Here is a 12,316-nt window from a genome sequence, read left to right on the forward strand (position 1 = left end):
TTCAGTTTTTTTTTTATTTTTCTTAAAAATATTTCGCAACATAAAACCAATGTCACCTTACAATAATTGATTTTGAGTTTAAGTGTTTTAAAATAAAATATCGAACAGAACAAAATTTCAATGTACCATTTGTAATTCAGTAATATGAGAGAATTGGTCAGGGGTCTGAATACTTTTGCAAGGCACTGTATATATATATATATATATATAAGCGCCAAGCTTTTAAACTACCGGCTTGTGGACTCAGCAGCTGTGTGCATAGCTCCAATCCGTCCCTGTACCCTAGCATTGGGAGGGAGGCCTGTAATATCACGTTGTCGACAGGCTGAGTTATGCTTCAGAAATAGAGCCCACTGCTCACTCAGAAAAGTGCCCTAAATTCCAGCTCCGCACAGCTGTTTCCCCAGGCATGTTATACGTTTGTCTGCAGTAATACATGCGCTACAAGTGGGTTTGTTTGGGAAGAGAGCTATTTCTTATCTCTGACAGCTTGCTAGGAGCTACTGTTACCTAGCACAGTTATCAGATTGGCAAGATATTTATTTATCCATTTATATGTATTTTTTAAATTTTCTATCCAAGTCACAAACCTGTGTGGTGAAACATCTTTTACAGAGTGCCCTGGGGCTAGAAGCAACACCATGTTCTTGTATGCTAAATACATTTCTATATGTATTCAGTCTACATACAATAGCATCGTGGATACGCTGTCAGAGATGAGCTTATTGTCAGCATGGATGCTTGTTACCAGCAGATCTTTCAGATCTTTTTTATCATATGGTTTAGTGAGGCACCCCATAAAGATATCACATTCACTGTTTTTAACCATTTCTAAATATTCTAATCGATATATTTATATTCACAGTATGTATATATTAGCCATGACACCATTAACTGATTACATAATGGTTAACTAATATTAATTATACAACTAATCCATAATTAGTATATAGAGCACACAATCATACAATATTCAATACAGCAATGATAAAAGGTAATGTATGTATTAAAATTAGACAAATGTTTCAATGTGAAGTGTTTGTGTTTCATGCTTAGTTTGGTCTAGTTGTAAAACTAGAGCCTGAATTAAATTAAATTTTATGGCCCTGCCATAGCTATACTTTATAACGGCTATGGCGGTGCCATAGCTGTCATTTAATTTAGACCTAGGTTTCTTTTTGGTATTATTGAATAGTAATTACTCATTTATCATTAAACATTTGTGGCACCAAAAAGTTGCTTTATGCATTCTCCTGCATCCAGATATTGCTTTGTGCAAGCTTTTGTTAAATGAAGATGGATACGTCATTGTTTGCTGGAGGAGAACTCTCTAAGTTATTATTTAGTATGTCATTGTGAAACTTCTGTTGATTAATATTCATTATTCAATGATTTGAATTTGCAATCTGCTTCTATTACCAAGCTTTGGAAATAATGTAAGTGTTCTGCTGACAGCTGATTACCTCAAGTTAATTGTTTCATTTTGCTGCAGTGTAATTGCAAAAAAAAAAAGGCTTTCTAAGTCCACAGTGTTTTTGATGAATATATATATATATATATATATGTGCGTGTGTGTGTGTGTGTGTGTGTATATTAATATTCCCCTCACCACTATCACCAGACGATCTCTGTATAATGACCATCTTCATAATGTTCTTTTATTAACTACAGAGGACAGCTTTATTGTTAATAAAAAGAAACAATTTACAGTGTATTGCTGATGTTTTAAGAAACGTATAAAGCTCACATCTTGCATCTTGTAAAGCGCTTTGTGATGGTGGGCCACTATGAAAGGTGCGATATAAAATAAAGATTGATTTATTGATAGATTGATACACTATATATCATTCAGAAGGAGCTTAGGAGAAGAAAAAGTAAAGTCATTTATCAAAAACATTATCTACAGCTCTGTGCTTTGTAATTGTATTTGTAATGTATTTTCTCAATTGCCCTGTATTCAGTAGGCTTTATAACATGAAAATACAGTACCTCTTCCTGTCATGTGTGTTTTGCTTACTTTTTGAGTTTTTTTTTATACTCAGTAAAGCTTAGTGAGTCTGGGATATCAGTTGAAATGCTGACAAAGGTGATGAGTTACAAGCGTACAGTTTGTTAATCGTGCAATCTGAATTGGAACATCTAGAGGCTAAATTCCTGCAGAAGCTTCCCTGTAGATACAAACTTCGATGGCTTTACAGCTCTGTAAGTCCTTCTTAGAATGATATCAGCCCTCGCTCCCAGTGACAGAATGGCACATCAGATAAGCCGATGGACAGCTGTGCTTTCCAGGGAACGTGTTAAAAAAAAAAGAATAAGACGAGAGGTGACCATTCAGCACATCAACCCTACATATCTGTTTTTATGGCCATGTCTGGTATGCTGTATTTAATATGGCTTTTTATATATCTTAGCTATTCCACAAATCCACCCACAAGCTACATTTCTTGCTTTCACCCACCTGCATTGACAATGACTGCATAGTTGTTTGAACAAAATGGCATTTGCTTTTCTCGTTAGGAAACGATTCCATTAATTCTTTGCCTATTTCATGAGTGGGCAGTCTGGCATTTTTGAAAGTGGTAGAAAGAAAATATATAAACATACACACAAAAAACTAAATTAAATAGGATGGCTGCTTTGGGAGATACAGTGAAATCCATTTGAAGGCATGCAGTTTTTTGCTTTTTAAGATTTACATTTTTATTTGATTTTGTCTCAAAAAATCGTTCACATTGCACATTGGTATAAACACCTTCGTAAACCATTTCTTAAATGAATAGATCTCAGATCCTGGGGTCTATTTTAATGATCTTCACAGTGGTGGATCTACTGTATTTCTCTATTTCTTTTCTTATGTTAATTGAATAATTGATTATACCTGGTGAAGAGTACCAGTACGATTTATATAACTTTAAAAGATGGCAGGATCTTCTCATGTTTTGATCTCTATCTAAAGTAGACCTCTCTGCTTCCGTAACGCTTCTAACATTGATTATTTACTGCTGAGGACAGGGAAGCTTCAATAAATTTCCATCAAGGAAGGAAAATATGACAAAACAGTGACAATCAAATTGTCAATAGGACTGCATCTTCCCCAAATGTGCTCATCAATTTTACAGTCACACTGCCTGCCCTCCCTTCCCCCCTCCTCAGATTTCCTGATCCTATGGTTTGCCAACTAGATGGTATTCATTTCATGATGAAAAATGCAATGAGTAACAGAATTTGGTGCAATATCAGTTAACATTGATTCTTAATCCATTGGGAGGTTATTTTTTTCCATACAATAAGGAGAGAATGAATAAATAAACTGCATAAATATTAACTTTTTTCTGCTCATGGACAGCAAACATTTTATAAAAGATGCTGGCTGACCTTGATTACAGAACTGTGAAGATGTATTGGAAGAATTTCAATTACATATACATCTCTGTTTACTGGGGAAAATGTAGAAATGCTGATGCATACTTTCTTAGCCCATAGATACCCATAGGTGTTCTGTACCTGTGGCAGGCTGGTGAGTGGATAGAGGCCCAGAGACAGTCTGAAGTTCAAAAAAATAACTATTTTATTATAAATAAACACAAAAATGAAAGGGCACAAGGGCCAAAACAAAGCAATTTAAACACAAAAAGAAAGACAAAAAGCAAAACTTACAAAAATAACAATTTCCAGGCTGGGCAATGCCTTCACTAGATTCAAACTTTCCAAACAACTAAAAAACCAATCTGCTTCCTCAGCTCCCTCTTCCAAATAAGAAGCAGAGGCCTCCTTTTATGTCAGGTGGCTGGGTGCTGATTGATCGTTAATTAAACTAATCCTCTAATCAACCCCAGCCACCTGAACACAATGAACCCAGGCAGGTAGGGGAATTTAACCCCATCCCTGCCAATTTCTAAAGAGCAGAGCTGTGCTCTGCCACAGTACCATTAAGGGCTAAGCACTTCACTGTTGAAGTCGGAGATATGGCAGGAAAAGTATACTTTAAATGTAGTATTGCCATAGAGTGTACATACGTGGTCCATTCTAAGACTTACCTGTTCCATTGGATTTGTAAATGTAGGCTTTATATGTATTTCTTAATGGATGTTAATCCTATCTTAACAGGCAATCTGTAGCAAATATAAATACCAATGCCCTTTAACTACTTTAACTGTAAGAAACCTGCTGTGATTTAAAAAAAAAAAAAAAGAAAATTATTTGAAAATGAAATTAATTTTAGATTTTCAGCTTACTGTATAGGAGATGATTACTGTACTCAATAATAATAATGCACTTCACATTTAAAAATAAAACATGTGACCTTTGACATTTTACAAATAATATAAGAAGAAACTTGTTGGTGAGTCGTGTTGATTTACTTGATTTCTTTAAATGCTGTACTTTTCACATTACCTAGTGATCACTGCACAATTCTATTGAAGTGACAGTTCATAAAATAAAGTGTTATGTTGTATTTTTGTTGTAAATCGTAAAAAAGCATCCAAAAGCATCATTGATTTGTTTATTCACTCTCAACAGACAACAGCAATTGCCTGCTTTTGACCCTCTAGAATCTTACAAACCAATCAGTAATATCCTTTCATTAGCTGCCTCGAATCTCTATGCAGAATGAACAGAGTAGCATGCATGTCAAGCTCACCATAAAAAAGAAACAGACAGTGTCCTAGTTAACGTTTTAATGTGAACTTGTTTTAGTTGTCTTGATATTGTCTCTGTTGTTTGTTCATTTTTTTTAAAGAAAAGATCTTATAAAAAATCAGATTGTATGTTTTGACGAATAATAAAAGTTGAATATGGATGAAACCATTGTAGACTGTAAAGAAACTAACAACACTTTAGAACACAGTTTCCTGACTAAGTTATTCAATCCATCCAAACAGGGTTTTTTATATGGTAACTCAAGAGTTATATAGAGGATATAGAATGGTCTTATGTTTGATATTGCTGTTACCACCACACTCTATGAAAGGCTTATACTATAGTACCTCTCTTTCTGTAGCTTGATTATATTTCCTGTGTCCATGCTTTGGCAGCTGTTTAAAGGTAATGTCACTGCTTGGCATTTTTAGCATTTTTGAAACATAACGTCCCAAATTAGATTAAATGCTGCTGTACAATTACATCCATCTCATGCAATTTGTTTCTTATTCTTTCAGGAGGAGAAATGGGAGTGTGACAAGTTTACTAAGAGAGCATGTTTCAGTAAAGGCAAATCAGAGGTAGGTGTGAATACATCCACTAGAGACAGGTGCTCACAGGTTCACATCCTGAATTTGTCAGCTTCAGAAAATACTCAAAAATGAAGTCTTTTGTGCGTTTCAAGTGTTGGAAAACCTAAATTGAGCCCTGACTACATTTAGGTTGAATTGCCTTCTGAAAGCACTAATTTCACATCCTGGCTTAACCTCATCAGTTCCTGTGCCCATGAAAAAGGATAATATATATAAGTGCAGTTGTCACAGATATTCGACCCTACTGCCAAAAAAACCTACCTTGTACAGTACAATATGCTTTTCTATTTAAATGGATAAAAGGACTGAGGAGGTTGATGTATGTGTTTGTTAGTGCCCTTGACAGTGTGTGGGACTGGGCGTGACAGTAGGTAGAATGAGATTTTAGTATTGTACTGTGTTATGGGAATGCCCATTCATCACACTAAACAGCTGTCTGCTAGTTTAGTGTTAAAAATATTCTTGTGTTAGGTGTTATTAACCCAGGATGCCCAGGTTGAATTAAGTTAAGGGTAAGCAGCTCTATAGGTGTTCTAGCAGAGGACGAGGATTGGGGGGGGGGGGGGGGTAGGTCATTGTGGGAATTGAGTCTCAGTATTTTGTTGTATCTATTGTACAGTGCACAAAAGACAAGACAACAATTACAAACAGTTAATAACAGACAGCCCATTCGGAAATAATACTGTTATACTACAATATACACTGCTGTGCAAAAGACATGTTGCACTTTTCTACTGTGCATTATGAGCATCAACAATTTACTCAAAGCCTCCACAAGTGTTTTCTTCTATTATAACAACCATCACTTGCACAAAGAAGGAAAAACATTGAGTGAAATAGCTCAGATCACTCGGTTTTCAAGGTGTGGTATCCGAAGCATAATCAACAAGTACAGAGAAACATCAACAGTAATTGACAAACCCAGAACTGGAAGACCCAAAAAGCTTCTAACAAGGATGAGCAATACTTGAAGATAATATCCCTAAGGAATAGAAAGAAGACAAACGCTGAATTGATAACAGAACTGGCAGACGGCACAGGTGTCGTTGTCCATCAAATCAACAGTACGAAGGCCACTCTTGAAATCAGGACTTAAAGGATATGTTGCAGTAAGAATACCTTTGTTAAGAAAGGGGAAGGTGACTAAAAAGCTAAAATATGCACAATAACACAGAAATTGGACTTTACAGAACTAACGTGCAAAATCAGCACATACTCATTCCTCCTAATCGGACTGTTAGGGGACCCTTCATGACACTTGGAAGTGTGTTTACCTCACCCAGTGATATAAGCAGTCAATCAAATCACATTTCAACAGTGAAGATATTACTAGTTGTTTTACCAAGGAAGTGCAACACTAACATGTGTTTTACAAAATTGGACATTTGAAATCTATATAGAGAACAGAAGTGAATAACAGGTAAGATTAATGGAAATATTCTGTAAACCACAAACATTTCAAACTAATCATGTCCCAAGGTCACTGTAATTTAGAGGAACAAGTTGAACTACTATTTCTAGATTTAGTGGTTCCTGTACAGTGGTGGTTATGAATATTGCCTCACCTTACATCTTTTTAGCCACCCTTAACAAATTTTATCATAAATGTATGTGTGATGGACTATCAAAATATTTACTGTCTATAAAGTAGAATATAAAATGATGAGAATTTAAAAAAAAGAGAGAGAATTATCCATACAATTCAATGGATTTGCTTTAGGATGCACTGGATACAGCATTACAATCAAACTAAATAATTATTTAATCTGTTTTAAAAATGCCACTTCTTGATTTAGGGATTATCGGTGGGTCCTCCCGTTCCCTTAATCACTTCTTTTTTTAGCACAGTGGCAATATGAACTAAAGTTTGTTTATTTACAGTGCATTGCGCCATATTGACATATGTATCCTGGAGCTTTTTTTCTTAATGTATAGGCAGTTCTGTAATTGTATTTCTTGTTTCTTAGCTGAACCACTGCAGGAATGTAACATTATTTTTCTTGTATCTTTGCAGGAAGAATGCCAGAACTACATCCGGGTTCTTCTTGTAAATGGAGACTGGCTCTTTACCTGTGGAACCAATGCATTTACACCCATTTGCACCAATCGCACGGTACTGAAAATCAATTTACTTTACGCTCGTATCCTGAGGAACAAGGCATAGAGCCCATTAGCAGTGCAGTGTGTCTAGCCTTTTTTCTTCTACTGAAATAAAAAAAGAAGATTATGTTAAGACCTTTAAGTTGTGTGGAGGGCAAATATCTATAAAATGAATAATTTGTTAAATAACATAGTTACAGACCTGATTAATTGTTGAATGCGAGGATTACTACTGAATACTGATCATACTGATGATCTTTTTTTTTCTATTTTAGTAAAGAGTAAACTGGGGTACTTGCCGTCACTGCCACATGGGGTTCAGTAACGTTTAGAATTTAGATTGTACTTTTAGGCCACTCCATATTGCTTGGTTTCTAGCAGCATATATTTTATCTTCTTGTACCATTGCAACCAGATATAACAAGCAAATCATTACTAAGTCTTTAAAAGTGTCTGCCTTAATTGTATCACTCTGCACTGGTACAATGCACAATGAGACCAGGATGAGCATTCCGTTTCTTATAACTGACAATTACAAAGGCCTACAACCTATGAAATTGTATGGTTTATACTGTTAGATATCAAAATACATGTGGACAAATCACAGGTCAATTTGTAAACTTTTCTTTCCAGCTTAAGCGATGCACTAGTATCTGTGCGCCGTTAGACTCCTGAACAACCACTGAAGCCCAGCCTGATTAAAGTGTAGAGGAGCAAAAGTCTGTCTTCATCACTGTAGAAAAGTACATTGCGATTTGTGGAAAGCTGTCTTACATGGATCGATTTGGTCAAATTAAATTAGTAGAATGCAAGAGTGTAGATCATGTGCAGTGGCCCTAAAAATTACAAAAAACTGAACAAAACTGAAACCTGCTTTCAGTGAATGTGGAAGTAGTATTAATGTAAATCATTTTTTCTGATGAGAATCTTGTTTACAGGGGTGATCAGTTGGTAAGAAGAGCAACATTTGCATTAAGTAGAAAGCAAGACAGAATACAAACAGCCATAATAAAGGAAAAGGAAATAATGAGGTTGTCTCTCCCTTGATACAGAGGTTAATAAAAAAAAGGGCCTTCCACACAGTTAGTGTGTGTGTGATTGGATGCCTTGCACAAGTAACTGCTTGGGATGCTGTGATAGAGAGGGCTGCAGGGGTGACATCAGACCAGAAACAGAAAACAAAACACTACTGGCAGGTGACAACCGAGATGCTACGGCGGTCAGTGCTTTTATTAAATAATAGACAAAAGATTTAAACAAAACAAAGTCAAACAAAAAGGCACATTGGCCAAACAAACAAGCAAACAATAAACAGTAACAAGTAGTATGCTGGTTGCAAAACCAGCATACATAGCAATAGCAATTGTTTCTCCTGTCTCCTGTCTTCTGTTATGGCCAAGGGGTTAACTAGGTAGTAATTATCTTATTACCCCTCTGCCGTAGTCCTCATGTGTTTAATAAGGATGTTTGACTGTCAGCTAGTTAATTAATCAGTAGCTGATCAGTCACACATCCTCATACAGTTTTTACAAATAATACCAAACAATAACAGATAATAGCGGCGACTTTCTCTGCACCGCAAATAATAACAATTACCAAACAGCTACCAGATGCAAAAATGTAATTCCTTATTAACCGCGATTGGAATTGTCACCCTAAAAAAACAAATGAGAAGCCCTGGCCTCCTGAAACAGCTGTTAAACTTGCAACAGTTGATTCATTTTTTTAAGTCACCTACAATGTTTCAGCAAGACTATTGGATTTGACAAAATGAAGGATGTCAGGTTTGCCATGGCAAACAAAAGACTACCATCTGGCTGCCATTGGTTGCAGTGATAGGCTTGACTGGAGTTGAGGGATTAGTATCTTGTACTAGAAACAAAATTACACACACAAAGTACAATAAAGCTGGGTAGAGCCAGCTGACATAACCTTTCAAACACTATAGAGCTGCCTTTTCTCCTCGACTTTATTATCTTATACCAGGGAAATGCTATTCCTTCATTCTAAATGAAGGTTACCCTCATGAAAGAGGATGCAGTATTGGTTTGACACTACAGTCAAAGTTTGCTAAAGGCCACCTTAATACAAAGGCTGTTTGAGACTGCAAATACATTGTTTTTTTTTATAACAACAATTTACAAATATAAAATGATGCTTAATGGTGCACAATTGCAAGTAAAGCTTTTTCTTTCTACATTTCATTACTGTCAGTACTATTTTCACTCAAAAACCAATTGTTGTTGAAGCTATCACTGTGAGATATATTTTAAGCCTGGCAAAAATAGGAATATTGGTACAGCAACAGGCCACAATCGTTGACTACTTCATTACTTGGTTATTTGATTAACTAGCTAGACGCTGATCTCTCCATGTGCAATAAAACATTCATGTATCATTACCTTATTAGTCTTTGAGAAACTGTAGAATGGAAAATGTGATTTATCAGTGAAAAGATAAATAATTTAAAGTGAAATATATTAAACAACTTTTCAAAGTTTTGTGTGATATAAAATTGATGTACTGTATGTGGGGTTCTGAGGAGCTGATGTTCCGTGAAGACATTTCAGCTCTGCTTTAGACCAGAAATTAGTTGAAATTGTTTCAAGCAGAAACTATCAACAATGTAGGATGAGACTACATATGTATAATTTATATGTATAAGGAAAATACTTTTGAATAAACAGCCTTACACTGTACACATCCTACTATATAAACACTACAGGTGAATTGTATATTTGACATGCATATCTTTGACAGTGTTGAAACGTTTTAGACAAATTCTAGATGTTTATTACTTGGAGAACATTTAAATTCTAAAATATAAACATCCCTAGTCTACTTCCAATACAAACAGTCAGGTGATGGTAATGCTATAGTAATGCACACCAAAGCATACAAGCGACCAAACCCACTGAGTCACGATAAGCATAGCGGTAACTTTACCCCTACCTATGTTTAATATTCTATGATGTCTTCATGAAACAGTAGACATCATTTTGTGAGATTCTTTGCCAGACTGACGTTGGGTAGAATAATACTTTACTGCGTAAGGAGTCCAGTTCATTCACCGAAGAGACTTTGATTTATTTTCATCATACATTCTGTTCCCCCCTCCTCACAGAGATTACCTTCAGTTTTTGCCCGTCAGTCTTTCAGAAGTGTACGTATGTGTGTGCGTGTATAATCCTGAAAAAATACAGTATATCTATTTTTTTGCATTTGACAGCACAGACTTTACTTAGCATGCAGTCCTTTTAAGACTTAGTTAGACTGATTAATGGCCTACTCCAAGGTTGAAATTTAGAAAACTGACCTAATTTTTATGTCAGCTGGCAACAAAAAAAAAATATCGGTCTGCTAGATTAAAGGTGTAAGTGAAGATCAATGGCATGTCTGTAGATTTCTGTGCTTACCCTGTAACCTGTTCATTACATTGAAAGGATAGAGGCAAGGAGAAAATCAGTTAGAAGTATTTAGATAAACAAGACAAGACACTGTGTACACTGGTGAATAATGTTTTGAAATATGTTAGTATAAATGTCATTTTGTTTAGAAACAAACACACACACACACACATTCTGTGAATTAGGATGTCTGTCATGTCTAAATATTAAGCACCCCATTTACGATTTTAGTATCTAGAGAAATGCTTATACAAATTTTAATAAAATTAGTCAAATATCCGCCTATCCATATGTCACCCTAACAACTGAGCATCTACGTACAATACAGTCGATGATCTGCTTTCTCATGATACTGATAATGTTTTATTTACAGCTGTGGCAGCCAATGTATGTTACTAATGTACTTGTTTTACATGTTTTTAGTTGACAGACTTGACGGAGATCCACGACCAGATTAGTGGTATGGCTCGGTGTCCCTATAGCCCCCAGCACAACTCCACTGCTTTGATTACCTCGAATGGAGAGCTGTATGCGGCCACTGCCATGGATTTCCCTGGGAGAGACCCAGCCATCTACCGTAGCCTGGGTGGACTTCCGCCTCTCCGCACTGCGCAGTACAACTCAAAATGGCTCAATGGTAAGCACAGGCCTGAGCATCTGTTTTCACTCTTAACAAATTGTGGGCACTGTGTGAATGGCTCAGTGGAGTGAAAATGGTTTTAGGAAGGTCTTGAAGTCTCGGCCGACCGGTTTCATTCCAATTCACATTAATAGGGATCAAATCTCATGAATGGTTTCCATCTCATGAAGGGTTTATTTTTGTCATGTAGGTTTTAACATATTTATTCATTCAGATCTTTTTTTTCATTGTGGCATACTGAAACACAAATACATTCTACTGCAAATCATAATGCATATCATTTGAAATTAACACTATGTTCAAAATGTTTATACGCACAAAATGCCACATATTTTTAAACCAGCTCATCTGTTGTAAGGGGCGAGGCTCCGTTAAACATGTTTGCTGCCTTGTCCATGCAGTACCAAGGAAGGACATGATGAGGCACATTCTTCTTACATCTGTTAATTTACTGATATGTGTATGTTGTCTAAAAGTGTCAAACTTGCCAAGATTGAAAAACGTGCCTTCATGTAGAACTGAGAATAATATACATGTAGTACAACTATACACTTGCTATAACAGCTGCTAAAAACTAATATTTAGATGGTTGTAAATACTGCAATTCTTTTCAGAATTGTTGTTATGATACTATTTATATTCTGATCACAGTTGATCGATTTCACAAAATGATTGAATAAAGAATGAAATGGCTTTCTGGGAAAGTACCGGTATAACATTTTTTAAATTCATTTGTAGACCAAACTTGTGAGGCCAAGGGCAGCTGTCGGGTACAATGGGTGCAAATGCAATAAGGGTGAGATGATAAAAGAAGCACAGCTTGTATTAAGATAATACAGTTTATATATAGAGTGATGGGGAGGGAATGTAATAAATATGGTAATGTTAGCACAGATTGGACAACCACATGCACCCCTTTGGTTTAGTTCTGTTTA

General features: G+C 35.9%; 1 protein-coding gene across 3 annotated transcripts in view; it reads left to right on the forward strand.

Moving 5' to 3' along the window:
• The window catches only part of LOC121314193 (semaphorin-5A-like), a 135,888-nt gene that overhangs the window by 59,573 nt on the left and 63,999 nt on the right, over positions 1–12,316 (forward strand). For all 3 annotated transcript variants that reach the window (XM_041247203.1, XM_041247204.1, XM_041247205.1), the window contains exons 5-7: positions 5,160–5,222; positions 7,249–7,347; positions 11,165–11,378. In XM_041247203.1, the coding sequence (XP_041103137.1) occupies positions 5,160–5,222; positions 7,249–7,347; positions 11,165–11,378 (376 nt within the window). The remainder of the gene's footprint in view (positions 1–5,159; positions 5,223–7,248; positions 7,348–11,164; positions 11,379–12,316) is intronic.

The sequence above is a fragment of the Polyodon spathula genome, chromosome 4 (assembly GCF_017654505.1).
Source record: "Polyodon spathula isolate WHYD16114869_AA chromosome 4, ASM1765450v1, whole genome shotgun sequence".
Taxonomy (NCBI): domain Eukaryota; kingdom Metazoa; phylum Chordata; class Actinopteri; order Acipenseriformes; family Polyodontidae; genus Polyodon; species Polyodon spathula.